Here is an 18,131-nt window from a genome sequence, read left to right on the forward strand (position 1 = left end):
CAGCCAGCAAGCGGGGAAAGCAGTCCCAGCTGATGGAGGGGTGTGCGGGAGGCCAGCGGGGATGGGATTAACAGAGGATTATCCACAGTCCAGTTGCAGTGAGTAAAGAAAATCCTGGAACCTGTGCTGTGCTGTTCAGCTGGAGTTCAGCCTCAGGACACGCTCAGCAGAGGATCGGCCAGATACCTCCCGTACTGGCTGCATCTGACCTTTCCCAGCACCGCTCTCCAGTCCTTCCCAGTCACCCCACTCCTTACTCTGCCCTCCCCGAGACCTTCAGCAGACCAGACAGAAACACCCCCTTGCAGAGCTACTTCTTCTGTGGTTACAGAGCAGGCAGGGAAAGGAAATCTGGGTGTCCCAGCAAGTGCTCCTGCACTGAAATATTCTTCCCATTGCAGAGAGGGCAGTGCTGGAGTCACTTGCAAGGTCCTCCCTGTCCTGCTCTAAGCCCTGTGCACAACGTGGTTGACTGGGACAGGTTGGGCCACCCTTGCCCAGTGCTGGCAGGGTCAGGAGCGAGTGAGGGACGTGTTTTGTTTTGGCATGGGACAGCTGTCATCTCTCCTTGGGCAGAGGGGGACAGGGAATAAACCACACACTGCTGCAAACGTGCCATCACGTAGGTGCCCACCCCTTGCCCTCACGGCCCTGCTCCCTGCCAGGCCAGTGCACTCACTTGCAGGGACCCTGCACTGCTGAAGTCGATGTTGAGGCCGACTTGGTTGCAAAAATCCATGAGGTCTTTCAGCAGCTTGGTTTGGGGTGGGGGGTGGCGGCGGAGAAGGGCCTTCTCAGGGAAGGAGCGGTAGATCTGATGGGCCACGGCCATGTTCGCGAGCAGCATGAACTCTTCCACCAGCCTGTGGAACGAGAAAAACAACCCCAGCCCCCAGTTAAGAGAGGGAAGTTCCCTGGGAAGCCAAGCCAGTCCATAGTGATGGGAACTAATAGGACACAGGGGGCAGGGGAGCAGCTTGTAGTTGCTGTTATAAGCACAGATTAGATGTGAGACTGCAGCAAATCCCCCCCCAAATTTTCACTTTCTAGCTCAGGTTTCCCCAGGGACTCAGAGCAAGCTGTCTTGCTGGCACAGACAAGCAGAAGTCAGTGATAAATTGACAGCTTAAATTAGGATAAAATAATCTCTCTTTAGGTCATTTTATCTCCTGAAATGCTCGACAAGCAAAACAAACACTGTGTGAGAGATAGCACAGAAGACAAACACAGATCGCTGTCTTCTCGGGCCAGAGAAAACAGCGTCTCGCTCGCTCTCCCATCCCAGGCTCAACATGTGTGGTCAAGCCCAGCCACGGAGCCCTGCCTCATGCCGGGCTTCCACCCAGAGCAACATGCAGTGCAGCCCCTGGGGCAGGGCAAGCCACCAGTGCAGCTTGCTGGGGGGCTGCCTCAGGCATCCGGGGGATGCAAGGATCCGGGGGGCTCCTCCATGCAACCTGCTGACTGCTGGGGGTATCCCAGGCTGGGGTGAGCCCCCCAGCTTCCACCTGTGAATGTACACCCATTGAATGGAAATTTCTGGGGCTACACACTGCAAAGAAAAGCAATCCCAGTGCTAGAGATCATCTTTGGAGCATTTATGGGTTGTGCTAGCAGCTGTAGGGCTGTGCCACAGGAGACTTGTTTAACTGGGCTTAGATAAGCACGGTGATGTGCTTAACTGGGCTTCCTGCTATTTGCTGCACATATTCCCAGGGCTCCTAACTGGTGCTAATTGCTGAAAAAGATAATAGATTTACAGAAGTAACCTCATCCTCCAAGCAATGCCCAAGTGAGCTGTCACTGATTATGCCGGCTCATCCCCATCACTCCTGCTGGCAAAGCAGTGATTTTGCAGGGCTGGCTGGGGGACCCAGGGCTAGAGCCAGTGGTCCTGCAGCTCCTGGCCCTGGCCGTTGCTGGCGTGACTGCCTGGGTGAGATGATCAGGGTGCTGAGCTCCTGGAGCACTTGCTACAGCAGTGAGACATTCCCAGCCTTCGAGTACTTGCTAAGAACTTAAAAGAGAAGGGAAATAAAGACAAGCCCAGGGAGGAATAAGCACCTGATGGCGATAATCAGCAGTGGAAATGTTCACCTTTAATGGGAAGGAGCTCCCTTAATAACAGCCTTGTGGGTTCTCCCACAGCGTGTTGTGCCAGAGGCCAACACTTCAGACCCCGCAGGGAGGGCAGGAGGGGCACCCCCGCACATGGGCAGCGCGGGAAGGGGTGGGCAGCAGCACAGCCTAAGAGGGAACGGGCTGTCCATCCTGGCCCCTAGCACAGCGGCCAACGGGGAGATGCTACCAGCAGGCCAAGGGCCGGGTCAGGCGGTGGGCACGGGAGCAGGGTCAGTGCGCACTGGTGAGGGGTGACTTCCAAGAGGGCTGAGCCAAGCTGCCGCTGCTCCTGTGCAGCTGAGCCAGCAGATGGCAACATCGGTCCCTCTACGGCCACCGGCACTGGGGTCCGCAGGGCAGCACGGCCCAAGGGTGCTGGGCACCCCAGCTGTACAGCACCAGGGGTGGGAGGCGGGGCAGCAAGCGGCACCCGGGGGGTTATAGCACAGCCATCCCCATCTTCTGAGTGTGGGTGGACCCACCAGCTCTCACCCAGCTGCCACCTGCGTGGGGAATGGCGGCCTGGGGGCACACACAAGGCTGTGCCAGCCCACGCTGGTACTGGGAAGCCCTTTCTGCCCGAGCCAGCTTGTAGTAAGGCACAGCAAACCGTGGGCTGCGAAAGGCAGCGCCTGTCCTTCCCCCGGGCTTTGTCGCAAAGAAAAAGGGAGACATTTCCAGCGCTAGCCCCAGCTACACAGCTGCACGTGTGGGCAAAGGTTGGCCCTGGAGTCCCTGTGCCTCCCTCAGAATGGGGCCTCTGCCCAGTGAGGTGCAAAGACAAAGCAATACACATCCATGAGCAGCATTTCCTCTGTCACAGGTGCAACGTGCTTATCTCGTGTCCTAGAGAGGAACACTGTAAGCAAGTGCTCAGGCAGTCCCTGCCACTCCTGCTCCCATTGAGCACTAGAGTGAGAAGCCTTTACCTCTTGCCTCCAGTGACACTTTGGGCTGGATGCAAGTTCCACCTGATTATTAAGTTCTGCATTTTGTTTTACCATTTGGGGGCTTGGGCTTTTACATTTTTCTAGAGATAACCTTGCTCTGATGTTGTAGGTAGCGCCGAATTGAAGCTAATACTTAAGCAGCTTCTGCCAGGGCTCCTTTTACACCTGAAGGAAAACTAACAGCACATACTTCGCGCTTTGCTCTGCAAAATCCCGTCCTCTCTCCCTTCAACATGACCACATGTGGAGCACCAGCCCCCAGATAGCATCAGACAGCCCCCATCCAGAAGAGCTACCCGACACGTGGTTTGGTATGGATTGACCACATGGGAAGGAAAATCTTATCAGGAAGCACCCAGGAGCTTTGCACCCATGACAGGGTGTGCAGGATGTGACCGTATTCAGAACTGAAAAGCTACTCATCTTGCTCGTTCACCCAAAGGCAGGGACAGGCTTTGGGAGACATGGCTGTGGTTTGGGCTTTCAAGGAGCAGATAATATGGATGAGGTTGGATGCTGCCCTGTATCCAGGGGGAAGAGAAGCCCCAGGACCTGATGGGTGGGTTTCTGTCAGCTCAGGTTAACGAACCACAGGGCCCTGGGAAGACTGCAATGCCCTGTGGGTTGATGCCAAGACACCCTGCAGGGACGGAGGGTCCTTCCCAGCTCTGGATCACCTGGGGGTCAGAGAGCTGCTCCTCATTCACACTCCACTGCAGCAGCCCTGCAAGCATGAAAGGGGTGAACAGCATGGGGCTGCTCCATGCTAACTCCTAGACAAATCTGTTTTAAACATCAGAATTTAGTCCCCAGGGAGAGGAAAGCAGTTTCCAGAAGGGACAGGTCACAGCTGGGCTAATCTGGAGCATGTGAGAGCCTGCTAGGGTCAGAAGGAACAGGTTGGGGCAGTGAAGGAGCTGGCACCTGTGCCCGGAGTTAAGCCAGGTCACCTCTTTCAGCAGAGCAATGGGGTCTGTGGCTCAGGGCATGAGGAGGGAGCCAAGATCTGCAACAAACAGCTTAACGTGGTGGTCTTGCTGCACCTAAAAGGAAATCCTTATTCCAAAAAGGGGCTCATGCTGAGACTGCATGGGATGTTGGAGAGTCAGGAGGATGAGCCAGGACTGGGACAGCCCACGAAGCTGGCAAGGCTTCAGCTGCTGAGGAGCGGGAGGGCACAGCAAAGCTACTGCCTTCCTGCCTCTGCTATGTGGCCTTTTAGTGGCACTTCTAGCTAGCGTCCTCACCAGGGCTTTGACTCGGCAAGTGCTATGTTGTGGCTTGGAAAAAAGCAATGGATGCTGCAGCAGGCAGGAACAGAGGCCGGCTGGCAGTGGCTGGGGACCAGACCAGTGCCTAGCGCTGGTGTCACTGGGAGCTGCGCTGAAGCCCTACTAACTTGTCGGCAGGTCAATCGACAAGAGGGTTGTTTTTTGTTGGGTGTTTTTTTTTTCCTTAAAACAGACTAGCTTGGAGTTTGGCTCAGTGCGGCTGGCAGACGGGAGTGAAAAGAAAAATATTTCATGGCTAAAAAATTGGAGACAGAAAGACTGGTCCATCTGAACGCGCACTGAATGAATCCCATGTGAAATGCATTCTAACGCCATCGCTATAGTTTCCTCTGGATTAGCTGAGCTATCCTTGGCTCCTGGCTCCATAAAATCCCATAAACAATCCGATCTGAACTTTTGCCCTTTCTGTGCTGATGTGAAGTTTCCTCTGCTGTCCCACGGAGAGGGCTGGGGGTTAGCAGGTGGCTGTCCCTCCCGTAGGTGCCTGCAGGTCCCGGCTGTCCTGCTCACCAGGGCTGCAGGAGGGAGCATTTCCAAACCTGTTCAATGCATCATTTAACATGTGCACATGCGAGAGGGAGGAGAGGGAGGGGCAGGACTGCTTGCAAGCTCTGTGATGTGCGTAAGCATCTTTTGTCGGCTCTTTCAATACCCAGATTTTGCTTATGAGTTATGGGCTTGGTGCGGGAGTTTGTGGGTGAAACTCTATAGCCTGCCTTATGCAAGAGGTCAGCTGGAGTGTACGGTTTTCAAAAGCACTTGCCTCTGAGTTTCAAACGTGATCAAGGCATACCGGCTTCTAAATCCCACCAACTGCTGGGGAGATTTCAAGCTCCTGAGATGTTTTTAAACATAGGACATAGTGCTTTTCAAACAATCTTAAATGATGGTCATGGCTCCTGCAGGCAAACAGCCACCTATGAAACCATCCAGGTGAAGAGGGCTGATGACATCTTGATGCCAGCCCTGAACCCAAGCTACTGCGCTGTAACTCCTCTCACACAGCTCCTACCAGAGCCAAACATCCATAGGATGTGGGAAGAGGAACTGGACATTCAGACCCTGCAATTGTTTTAATATCAGTGTTACAATTTGCTCCCTGAAAGGTTAGCTAGACCCTTCCCAATCTTCATAGGAACCTTGAAAAACTACTCACATCCTCAGCAACTTGGTTGGTTGATGGCAAATAAAATATGGGTTTCTCATGTCAAATCTCTGCAGAGCAAAGCAGGGCAAGTAAAATGCCTGTTTGGCTGCTTGTCTCCATGGCAACGCAGCCAAGCTATACAGAAGCCATCGAAGTGCCCACTCTCCCTGATTAACTTGACAAATGACATTAGCTAAGCAAGGTTCACTGCAAGGGAGAGACAAGGAGTACTTTGTTTGCAGTCCAGTAATGCAGGAAGGAGGCAGGCAGCTTGGTTAAAGTGAAGTGACAGTAAAACATCTGCTGTTCCATCAGTGTAACAGACCGATAGGCTTCAGAGCAAACGGCAGTGAGGTAGGGCTGAACAGACGAGCACAGCTCTCCTGCCAGACTGCCTTCTTCACCTCCACCCCCTCCTGCAAGATATAACCACTGGGTATATCCAGGCGCTGGAGGTGTTCTCATAGCTGAAGCATTGACTCAGATAAACCCAAAACGCTGCATAGCTCTCCAATGACAGGGTTGGGGTTTTTTTGACAGGCTGGAGAAGTTGGTCCTTTCTTCACATGTAGGTCATTGTGGAAACCTGCTTGAAAACGGACAGAGCTGAACCATCCTGAGCTGGAGTCTGAGCCCTGCCTTCCAATGGTGGTCCCTCTGGCTGGGTAAGCTGCCTTCAGGTAAATCCCAGCATCTTTCCAGCATCTCAGACTTGAGGCAAATGTGACCAAGTAATTTCTGCAAATGTTACCAAACTTCTTTCCCGTATCGCATTACAAAATGCCATCTGCTCCTCTCTGTCTTGTCTCCCACTCACAGCACTTGCTTTCTCCTGCGCAGGGAACAATGCTGCTGCTGTTCAAACACCTTCCCATCTCCAGATGGGTTTACTATCCCAGTTCAGCATGGGTTTGTGCTTCAACCAGCAGTCAAGGCCTCTGGTTTCTCAACCCGTGGCTGTGTCTGCCTCAGGTGTCCAGCTCCACGTTGGGTCCAAATAGGGTTAGGACAGTACAGCTTTGAAAGCATCACACTTGGTTTGTGTTTGGACCAAACAATGCCATGAGAAGCTACTGCTGAGAAAGGGAAGCCCTGATCCGTTTGTGTGTGTCTGAGAGGGCTCTACGGACACTGATGGATATGCGTTCCATTGCTAAGGCAGTATATTGCTGAGAGCCCTTGTTGTCTGCTGGTTTGAAGGGGATTATTGCTGCAATGCAATCTCATAACAAACAAGAGAACTACAGCCACCTCCTGGGAATGGGACTCTAAATCCTGCTGCATTCACCAAGAGAAAGTCACCTTCCACAAAAGGCTGCAAACAGTCCTGTCCGTGTCCAACAGCAGCAGCAGTATCAGCTGAAGGAAAACAGTAAAGAAACAGCACCACAGTTCAACCAACAAACTCTCTTCAAAGCATTAAGTCCAAAGACACTGGCTGTGGTACGATTTTTTCTCCTTTTCTTTAAATCATGTACGTTTATTTTTGATTACAGCTCTTCCATGAAGCAAAGGAACTGGAGAGTTTTCTATAAAAGCTCTTCTAAAAGCAACATTAGCTAATCCTGCATCTCCTGAGAGTGCAGCCAATGACAGAATCATACTCTTTGGCGAGTAGCTGGACCAGCATTTGCGATGGCTCTTTTCCATGCAAAATCCTGCAAGAATGGTGTACTGTCTTCTTGGTAACACTGCCTATCCAACAAACAGTAGCATCTTCAGCCATCCACTCCTGAACAGCACTGCTGCTTGAAAAGTTATGAAAACCAAATCCCCCATTATCCAAAAAATTGGATTGCAGCGCTATATATGAGCCTTGTAGTGTTGGTGTGGAGCTCCCTTTGCCAATGACAGCTGCCAAAAGACCAAAAGCCCTACTTTTTTTTGAGAGAAAAAATAGTAAAAGGCAAGAATGCTGGCAGTTCCTGGCTTGATGAAAGTCATTTATGCTCCTTTTGCAGCTAGTGGTAGCCTTGAACAAAGCATAGCTGAATAATGGAATTACTCCACTTTCTCAGATTGCTCAATTAGCTCTTGGTTAAAACTGTTAACATTGAAACTTGATGAGAATAGCAGCTCTGAGGCAGTTTTAGATTCATTTTTTACTAAGCTCAAATGTCTTCTCCCTCTAATGAACTCCTTTTCTGGGGTATAAAGAATGCCCTTTTTATTAGCTATGGTGCCTTCCCAGTAATGGATGCTGACAACACAAATCCATGGGAGGGTTTTCTGAATACAAATGTCACTTACTGCCCACTCTCACACCTTGAGGCTAGAAACGTCATGAGACCAGTCTCTTTGCTTTACCTAAACTAACAGCAGTATGGTGGAAAACTGTTTTAAGCTCTCAGTACTAAAGCTGGGCTACAAAGGCATTCGGCATGATTAGGAATTACTTGCTTAAAGCCTGATGTACTGAGTTTGCACAGGGGGGTTTAGACCGCTAGAAAAACCTTAACCATTTGCCTGAGTTCCTTTGAAATCATCGATGCCACTTTGCAGCCCTGTTACAGAAAAGAGCTGACTTAATCTGGCAGCATGACATCAGGCCAGACATTGGAGTGCTGAAGATGGCACAAGCAGGCACAGAGCACCCAGCACCTCTTGGCGCTCAGCTATGTGCAAGGTGAACGCTCCCTGCCTGGCCTGGAGCTCCTCAACCTCACCTGCAGTTCGCATGGAAGTCAATGTCTGCCCATCCCACCACCCTCCATCCTGTCTTGATCCAAGTGCCAAAGGAAAAGTCATCGAACTGAAGAGCAAGCGTTGCAGAGGACGCAGTCGCTGCGGGCTGCACCTCTTCATTAAATGTTAATATGACTGCAGTCTGCTCCTTCTCATGCAAATTGGCAACAACCTTCAGACTCCTGGCATGATGCTGAAGTGTCCCTCTGTGCCAAAACAGCATCTTCAGCTGCCGTGGGCCAGGGATGAAAGTTTAGACCTGCGCCCACGTGCTGGGCCACAGAGGATACAGAGGCACAATTTCAGCAGGCTCCCTCAGTCCCAGCTCCAGCGTTCTCCACAGTTTTCTCAGAACTATCATATTTTTGAGCCCCAGGCAGAGGACTTCCCCGGCATCGCAGACAGAGGAAGATCTGCTTCCAGAAATGGCCTTCCTGGGTCAAGAAACCATTTTTTCTGTGGGCCCCAAAGAAGCCCGCAGAGTGCCACTCACCCAGCACGGGCACACAGCCCCACATATACCCCCTTCTAGAAATGCCTCCAGTGGCTGGGGCTGCCTGACATTGCTGTACAGACCTTCCCACTTGTGCTGGATGGCAGCACCAAAGTGATGGTGCTGTTTGAAAACCCTCCTTTAAAACACAACCGCTTCCTCCTGCCTGAGCGTTTCTCTGTGGGGAAGATGATGGCAGCACTGCAAAGGGTTTGCAATCCCTGCATTTAGCTCCCGGAGCTGCGCAGCTGGGAATCTGAGGTTCCCATTGTCAGATCCAGTTTGTCTTTCCAGGAAGCTACCAACTCACTGAGATCTCATGTCTCTGAAGGAGCTACAATGGCTAGGGCCCTGCTGCCCCTCTGCAGAGCTGCAGGGGAGGGCTAGGCAGTGACCAGTAATGCACACAAGTCAATGCCATGTTCAGCTAAAAGGTCTCACAACAGGGCTCGCAAGCTTTCTTTTTGGGAATGCATCAGGATGCTGCTAAGCAGGGGTGCTGCCTGGCTGCCCCGGGCCAGAGCAGAGACCCAAGACAGTTTTCTCCAGGCCATGGGAATTCTTGGTGGGCAAAAAAGCCCAGAGCCAAGCTGGGTCTGGGACAGTGCAGAGGAGAGGGGAGATACCTCACAACCAGCGCCCAAAGCCAGACTCGCAGTCCACATTCCTGAGACGTGCAGCCAGATACGCCACTGGCTCCAAAAGCAGAGCTTATGACAAGACACATATTATTAATGTCATCCAGAGTCCGTCTAAGAGGGGAATGGAAAGAATTCCTGAAGGAACGCAGACAGCCCCTCTTCTGACAGGGAAGTCTCTGGCCCCACACATCGGGCCAGCACCGCCTGTTATCAGGCTGCATTTCCCACTGAAAGGAGGAAGCAGGAATGAAAGGCACTTTTCCTCACCATTAAAAGTTTATGCAAGTGATTTATGGGTCAGAAAAATTAGCAAGTCTGTCACTGAGTGCTCCATACAGCAGCATGTGTTACATGGCTGCTGACCAGAAATGCCAAGACCCATTAGGTGGAAGCAAAGGGCAGCACGATGGAAAGTTAAAGATGCTTTTTGCCCATTTAATTAATTAGCCAGGTCTTTTCTCCATTCCCTGCAGCCTTCATTAACGTAACATTGAAGTGAAGGAATATTAACAATTGAGACAACACATTAATATTAAAACAACACCTGCAAAATGCAAATGTAAGTCCATTAGGTAAACAGATGATCTTAAGCCATTGAGGCAGAAATAACGTTCTGACATTTCCTAGCATGAGCATCCTACAGAGTTACTGTCCATCACTTGTGCTCCATTATAAAGCCGTGGCCCCTCATATACAAAGGGCTCTTCATCTGTTACTAGTCCCTGAAAGGATGAGGGAAAAAAATTACAATTCCATTAAGACATTTGCCAGTTTCACATGGAAAGTGTCTTGCTAAAGCCATGACATGAACCAGAAAGATCAAAAGGGATTTTTAAAAGGATTTTACCTCTGTGATAGCAAGGGATGGAGACAAAACCTGAATCTGATAGCTTGTAAATATTAACCTACACCTGGAACTGCTCCAGAACCTGAGATTTCTGTTACGGTGGTTTAATCTGAGACAAGTTTTCAGTAAGGGAGAAACAAACAGTTAATCACCCAGAGCACTGATAGTGCCACAGGGAGTCAGACTGCTAGAACCAGCCTTCCTGTACCACATTCCCCACCAGTTAATGCTCTCCCAGATGTTCCAGCTGAAGATACATTCACACGCTGTGCGTGTTTCTCCCTTCAGTCTTTGGCTTTGCTTTTTCCCAGCTTACCTGGCACTGAAGAGTTGATTACTTCCAAAGCAGGAGACAAACTGATAGACAAGAGGAAAATAAAGAAGGGATGAACAACCCAGACTAGAAGCACACCCTGAGATGGCCAGTGACTGGGGAGAGCATCCATCTACCAACCAGGATATGACCCAAGGACAAACAGGCAGGAGCCTGCAGAAGCTCATGAGGAGATGAAGAACAAAAGCTAGCCAAAAACTTTAAAAGACCAAAACCATGGAAAGTAATCAAAATAATCTGGCAGCCAAAGGCAGTGGTAGCACAACTCAACATGTAGCCCCTGCTGTTCATCAAGTGAAAGCCAGGCAGTAACTTGCTAAGTAATGCCCTCTTCTGCTGTAGGTCTCTGATCCAACCTCCTGCTCAATGTAGACAACTTCAAAGTTGAAGTTATTGATTGCTAGAACTCAGCTTCAAGGGTTAGCCTTTCCCAGTCGAGTTCTAGCAGTCCCCAGGGTCAACTATCCCACATCCCCTCTGGGTTCCTGTTCCAGTTCATAACCAGTGTTTGGGCTCACGGGAAGAGACCTCCAGCAGAAGCAACCATCCGGACTGGCCAGCCTTCAGCAAGGGTCTTGCCAGAGGATTGCTCAGGATAAACCAGCTGCAGATCAGGGGAATCAGAGTGACCACTGGAACCACTGGTTCTGAGAAGATCCATGTCAGGCAAACAATTCAATTTAGCAAGGTCCCCAGCAGATGACACCCTAACGCAGCTGCTCCCTGGCTGCAGGATGCTCTGCTGGGGTGCCACTTTCCAGGCAGGGCTGTGGAGCAGCACTGTCCATCACTGCTCCAGCTCAACCTCAGATTTGCAGTTGTAGCACTGAGTGTGGGCAGGTTAAGGGGAATAGTTGTATCAATACGGAGTGAGGGATCCAGCTGGCTCCAGCTGTATTATTCTTGGTCTGGAACAATTGCAAAGTACAACACATGAACCTTCTGGTTACCAGGACTTTCAAAGACATGGAAACCCTAGGGGGAAGGGAGCAAGGTATGGGGGACACTGACAGAAGATTGGGGTTAAAAAAACCAATAAAAGTTGGCAAAGAGATGAAAGGGAAACCAGCAACACAGGATTTGAGGGTGATGTTTTCTGAATAGGGACTACTGAAATACTCTGGATAACTTCTGTTTTCAAGCAGGCTCTTGGCTGATTAAAACATCCCAGAAGGTTTTATATCCAGCTCCTACAATCTTAAAACTAAATATTAGGTGAGAAAAACATGCTTCTCAAGAAAAGTCAGGCATAACCCTGAGTGAAAAACACTGAACAGGAGAATGAATGTATTGAATTTGTTGAATATACAATCAACAAGTTTTCTTTCCCAAAAATAAAGCCAAGGGAATGAAATGCCGAGATGAGCAGAATGAAAAAGCAGGAAATATAAGCAGCTTCCCCCCACCTCACATCTCCCCCAGGCATGACTCTCACCCTGCCTGGCCTCAGCAGGCAGGTTTGGAGCTACGCCGTAAATTCCTGAAAGCGCCTTACCCCCTCTGCAGCGGGACAGACTTAAGGTACAATAGGTCTTTTCCATCTGTAACTTCTCTCTCTCTCGACTTTTATGTGCATCAATTCAAAAGCTGTTTGATTTACTGGCATAGGGGTTGTGAAGAGTCTGGCTTGGTCTAAGGACAGCCTGAGGTTAAAGGCAGCAATGCAATTTTACCACCCTGTCCATTACAAGAAAATGTTCAGGTCTGGATTTATAGTCACGTTCCAGTGAGCCCACACATCACGGCAGGCTGAAATTAGCCTCATTTACGCAATGGGATTGAAGAAGAAATGGCTAAACATCCTACTGGAGTTCGGCACACAACAGAGAAAGCCAAACGGCATGGGAGAGGGTGTTGAACGGCACGCTTGCTGTCGGAGAGGAGGGTGCACAGTTGTGGTGACAAGAGGGCTGTTTATCTCCAACTAGAGCTACTTACAGACAGATGGCAGATAAGGATAGATGAGGTAGTTTCAATGAGACCATAACAGGTAAAGATGGGTGGCACGGGACCTATTGCTGTAAGCAAGGAAGAATCATATCCTGAAGTCTAGAGATGGATATGACGACTCTCCAGAGCTGGATTAGTAAGAAAGGACTTTGTTTCACATCACAGTCCCCCTGCTGAGATCGTATAAAAGAGAAAAAATTCTGTTCACACTGAGGTCTGCAAAACCTCACAGGCTGCTGGGTGAAGGCAGCAGTCAGAGCCAACGGGCTAACCTGGTTACTCCTGCTAGTTCCTCCACTGACTTTTATGGGTCCCTCAGCTGCATATAAGAGCAGAGGAATCAAGGTTAAATCCACTGTGATACCCTGAAACTGCTCCTTTGGGCCAGGGTTTTACTAGAACAAGGAAAGTTTGGTTAAAATTAAGACCCAGGTGTGATGAAGAGCTCTTGCAATCTTACCTTCCAGGCTCTGAACTGGGAGCTACAACCAGAGTTCAGCAGCACAGACCAATCTCCTGAAAAAAATCTACCATCACCAAAAAGCAGACACACAGATCTGTCAACACATTTGTGCTGCTGAAACCAATGGATCTCAGCACTGGATCATGATAAGATTTGCAACACTGTCATCTTGCAGAGCCTTGGCAGTGCCTTTTAATCCTTGGAAAAGGAGCATTTCAGGCGTCAGTTCTTGCCTTTGCATATGAGCGTTGCAAAGCCAAAACAGGCTTGGAGCACAGGGCATATCCTAAGATGCCCTGGAGCTTGCTTGTCCTACAGACACTGAGCAGTAATCTCTGAATGACAAAACAGAAATAACATCATATATCCTCATGTTCTGGTGAGCCTCCAGTCCAGGCCTGACACATACCTGGCTCTAGGTGCTGCACCTCTCAGACTGCTTAACCCTTGAATGAACAGGGTAGCTCTGTACATTTAGAAAGAAGTACAACATTAAATCTGCCTTTTATTTCTAAATCACCATCCTGGATTGGACAGCAATGCCCACCCACTTTCCCAGTGCCTGAATCTGTCCACATGGGGAATCACCAGGGCAAGTCACCATCTGCAAGGACTCTCCTCTTGGAAGCATGACAGGGGCTCCAGCCCTGGCGGCTGGATCTCTTATGGCGGCTGCACCCTAACCAGCCATATTCCTTCCAGGCAACCCAGTATGCCACACCACCATACTCAGCAGTCAAATGTGAACAACTTGGGTCCTAGACATCTGTCTGGCCACTAGATCTACATGCTGGGTTAGCCACTTGCAAATCTGAGAGTGACAGCCTGAAACAGCCCATGTGGCTGGGGTGCACTGCAACCTCGAAGCTCAGACTGAGCAGAGACCTGCTCCCTTGTCCTTCCAAAGCTCTGAAAATTGTAGAATCACAGTATTGTTTAGGTTGAGAAAGACCTTTAAGATGCAACTGCTAACCTAGCACTGCCAAGTCCATCACTAAACTATATCCCTCAGTGCCACATCTACTAGTCTTTTAAATACCTTCAGGGATGGTGATTCCACCACCTCCCTGGGCAGCCTGGGCCAATGCTTGACAACTCTTTTGGTGAAGAAATTTTTCCAAATATCCAATCTAAACCTCCCCAGCACAACTTAAGACCGCTTCCACTTGTCCTATCGCTTGTTACTTGGGAGAAGAGATCAACAACCACCTCACTACAACCTCCTTTCAAGTAGTTGTAGAGAGCGATAAGGTCTCCCCTGAGCCTCCTTTTCCCCAGGCTAAACCACCCCAGTTCCTCAACTGCTCCTTGTAACACTTGTGCTCTAGACCTCCACCAGCTCCGTTGCCCTTTGGACACGCTCCAGCACCTCAGTGTCCTTGTCGTGAGGGGCCCAAAACTGAACACAGGGTTCAAGGTGCAGCCCCACCAGTGCCCGGTACAGGGGGACGGTCACTGCCCTGGTCCTGCTGGCCACACTGTTTCTGATGCAAGCCGGGACGCTGTTGGCCTCCTTGGCCACCCGGGCACACTGCTGGCTCACGTTCAGCCGGCTGTTGACCAGCACCCCCAGGTCCTTTCCCACCAGGCAGCTTCCCAGCCGCTCTGCCCCCAGCCCGCAGCGCTGCGTGGGGTTGGTGTGACCCAAGCGCAGGACCTGACACCTCACACAGGTGGCCTTGGCCCATCGATCCAGCCTGTCCAGACCCCTCTGCAGAGCCTTCCTGCCCTCCAGCAGATCAACGCTCCCACCCAACCTGGTGTCGTCTGCAACCTTACTGAGGGTGCACTCGATCCCCTCGCCCAGATCGCCGATAAAGATATTAAACAGAACTGGCCCCAGTACTGAGCCCTGGAGACCACCACCTGTGACCAGCCACCAACTGGATGTAACACCATTCACCATCACTCTCTGGGCTCGGCCATCCAGCCAGTTTTTTACCCAGCAGAAAGTACACCCGTCCGAGCCACGAGCAGCCAGTTCCTCCAGGAGAATGCTGTGGGAAATGGTGTCAAAGGCTCTACTGAAGTCCAGGAAGACAACATCCACAGCCCTCCCCTCATCCACTAAGCAGGTCACCTTGCCACAGAAGGAGATCAGGTTAGTCAAGCAGGACCTGCCCTTCATAAACCTATGGTGACTGGCTCTGACCACCTGGTTGTCCTGTACGTGCCACATGACGGCACTCACGATGATCTGCTCCATAACCTTCCCCAGCACCGAGGTCAGACTGACAGGCCCGTAGCTCTCCAGATCCTCCTTCCAGCCCTTCTTGCAGACGGACACCACATTTGCCAATTTCCAGTCAACTGGGACCTCCCCAGTGAGCCAGCACTGCTGATAAATGATGGAGACTGGCTCAGTGGGCACTTCCAGCAGCACCCTTAGGTGGATCCCACCCAGCCCCATAGACTGGCGTGCATCTAAGTGGTGTAGCAGGTCAGTGGCCACTTCCCCTTGCATTATGGGGGCTTCATTCTGCTCCCTGTACTCGTCTCCCAGCTCAGGGGCCTGGGTACCTGGGGAACAACTGGTCTTACTGTTAAAGACTGAGGCAAAGGTGGCATTAAGTACCTCAGCCTTTTCCTCATCTTTTGTCATTGTGTTTCCCCTTGCATCCAATAAAGGCTGGAGATTCTCCTTAGCTCTCCTTTTGTTGCTAATGTATTTATAGAAACATTTTTTATTGGTTTTATGGCAGTAGCCAGATTAAGTTCTAGTTGGGCTTTGGCCTCTTCTAATTTTCTCCCTGCACAACCTCACGACACCTTCTAGTCCTCCTGAGTTGCCCGCCCTTCTTCCAGAGGTCATAAACTCTCCTATTTTCCCTGAGTTCCAGCCAAAGCTCTGTTCAGCCAGGACCATCTTCTCCCCTGCTGGCTCGTCTTTCGGCACACGGGCACGGCCTGCTCCTGTGCCTTTCAGATTTCCTTCCTGAAGAACGTCCAGCCTTCCAGGACTCCTCTGCCCTCCAGGACTGTCTCCCAAGGGGCTCTGTCACACAGCCTCCTAAACTGGCCAAGGTCTGCATTCCAGACGTCCAAGGTAGCAGTTGTGCTGATCCCACTCCTTCCTTCTCCAGGAACTGGGAACTGTACGATTTTGTGACCACTATGCCCAAGACGGCCTCCAACCACCACATCACCCCCAAGTCCTTCTCTGTTCACAAACAACAGAGCCAGTGGGCACCTTCCCCAGCCGGCTCCCTCACCGGCTGGGTCAGGAAGTTCTTCCACACACTCCAGGAACCTCCTGGACTGTTTCCTCCCTGCTGTATTGTGTTTCCAGCAGACATGTGGTAAGTTGAAGTCCCCCATGAGAACGAGGATAAGTAATTGTGAGACTTCTCCCAGCTGCTTACAGGATATTTTGTCTGCTTTTCATCCTGGTTGGGTGGTCTGTAACAGACTCACACCATGCCATCTGCCTTGTTGGCCTTCCCCCTGATTCTTACCCATAAACACTCAACCCTATCGTCACCATCATTAAGCTCTAGACAATCGAACACTCCCTAACGTACAGGGCTACCCCACCGCCTCTCTTCCTTGCCTGTCCCTTCTGAAGAGTTTACAGCCATCCACTGCAGCACTCCGGTGCTGTGAGTCATCCCGCCATGCTTCTGTGCTGGCAGCTACATCACCGTTTTCCTGCTGCACGACGGCTTCCAGCGCCTCCTGTTTGCTGCCCGTGCTGTGCGTACTGGTGTGGTTGGGCTATTAATCCCGGCACCTTTTTGGTGGGGAGAAGCCTCAATTCCTACCTGACCATTCTCAGGCACTTTCTAACACATCAGTAACCCCTGTGTCCACTGCCGTATGGATCTCCACCTGAGACAGCCGACCGAAGGACCTCGCTAGCACACCACCCCTCAAACACCGGCGTGCTGCCCCCAGGCTCATCTCTAGCAAGCCTGGTTTTATTCCTTTCCCCCTTCAAATCTAGTTTAAAGCTCTTTCAACGAGCTCTGCTAACTCCTGTGCAAAGATTCTTTTCCCCCTTTGAGATGGGTGTACCCCGCCTGCTGCCAGCAGGCCTGTGGTGAACCAATCCATGACCATAAAAGGCAAAATTCTGCTGGTGACACCAGGCTCGGAGCCAGGTATCGATCTGTTGGCTCCTCCTGTGTCTTCCCCCATCGCTCCCTGCAGCTGAAGGGGCAGAGGAGAACACTGCTCGTGCTCCCGGTCCCTTAACCAGTCGTCCCAAGGTCCTGGAGTCTCTCTGGATTGCCCCTGGACTTCTTGCTGCAAATTCATCGCTTCTGCCTGAAAAACCGGTAACGGATATAACCTGAGGGCCGCACCAGGGCAGGAAGCTTTCTCTTCTCACCTTGAAGCCGGGCCCCAGGGAGGCCGCAGGCTCCCCTGGGCGGTGGGTCCAGTCTGCACGTGGGGCCTTCTGCTCCCCTCGGGAGGAGCCTCCTACAGCGACGGCCTCGTGACGCCGGGCACAGGCTGGCTTAGCCAGGGCGACACCTCCATGCTGGATGGACTTTGGTTCCAGTGGCAGCGCTCACACACGCTGTGCCCGGACGCCGGGGCAGGTGGGGCAGTCCCAGAGGAGACGCGCCTGCTGCGCCGGGCAGGGGCTCGTCGCCATCGCCCCCCGCTCCGCCAGCCGCTGCGTTCAGCCGGGCGGGGAGAGGGCAGGGAACCCCGTGTCTGCGTCCTGTCCGCCTGCGGGGCCTGTCCCAGGGAAGGTAGGGAGCCATCCCAGGTGCCTCTCGACCTCCTGCTCTCCCTGCTGTCCTCAGCCTACCCAGCTCCCACCGGAGCTCGGTCCCTAAGCCAAGGTGCTCCCCTCTCCCCGGGCGCTCCCACCGCCCGCTCCCCGCTGCCGGCCCAGCACCGGGGCAGCTGCGTGTTCCCACCGGGCTCTGCCTGGGCAGCCGCCTCTGGCACGGTGGGCACAGCGCTTGGTGGGCACCATTGCTGCCTGGTGGGCACCATTGCTGCCTGGTGGGCACCATTGCTGCCTGGTGGAGCTGGCAGGGCTCCAGCGCCCTCCATGCGCAAATGGCCACGCCAGGCCCTGTTTGCCCACCCTGTTGGTGGCTCCTGGTTGCTCACACTCCCCGGGGCTTCTCTTATGGTTTGGCCACCATTGCTGCTGGCCCTGAGCAGGTCCCATCAGCTGCTGTCACAGGAGCTGGCTCCTGGTGGCTCGCTCCGCTCCCCTGAGGCTCCCCCAGCCTGGGAAGCCCCTAC

The 18,131-nt window shown here is 51.9% G+C and overlaps 1 protein-coding gene across 3 annotated transcripts in view; it reads right to left on the minus strand.

Moving 5' to 3' along the window:
• Positions 1-18,131, minus strand: part of DIS3L2 (DIS3 like 3'-5' exoribonuclease 2) — a 195,092-nt gene that overhangs the window by 10,162 nt on the left and 166,799 nt on the right. For all 3 annotated transcript variants that reach the window (XM_080409894.1, XM_080409895.1, XM_080409896.1), the window contains one exon: positions 680-863. In XM_080409894.1, the coding sequence (XP_080266020.1) occupies positions 680-863 (184 nt within the window). The remainder of the gene's footprint in view (positions 1-679; positions 864-18,131) is intronic.

Source organism: Falco punctatus (assembly GCF_963210335.1).
Source record: "Falco punctatus genome assembly, chromosome: 13".
Taxonomy (NCBI): Eukaryota; Metazoa; Chordata; class Aves; order Falconiformes; family Falconidae; genus Falco; species Falco punctatus.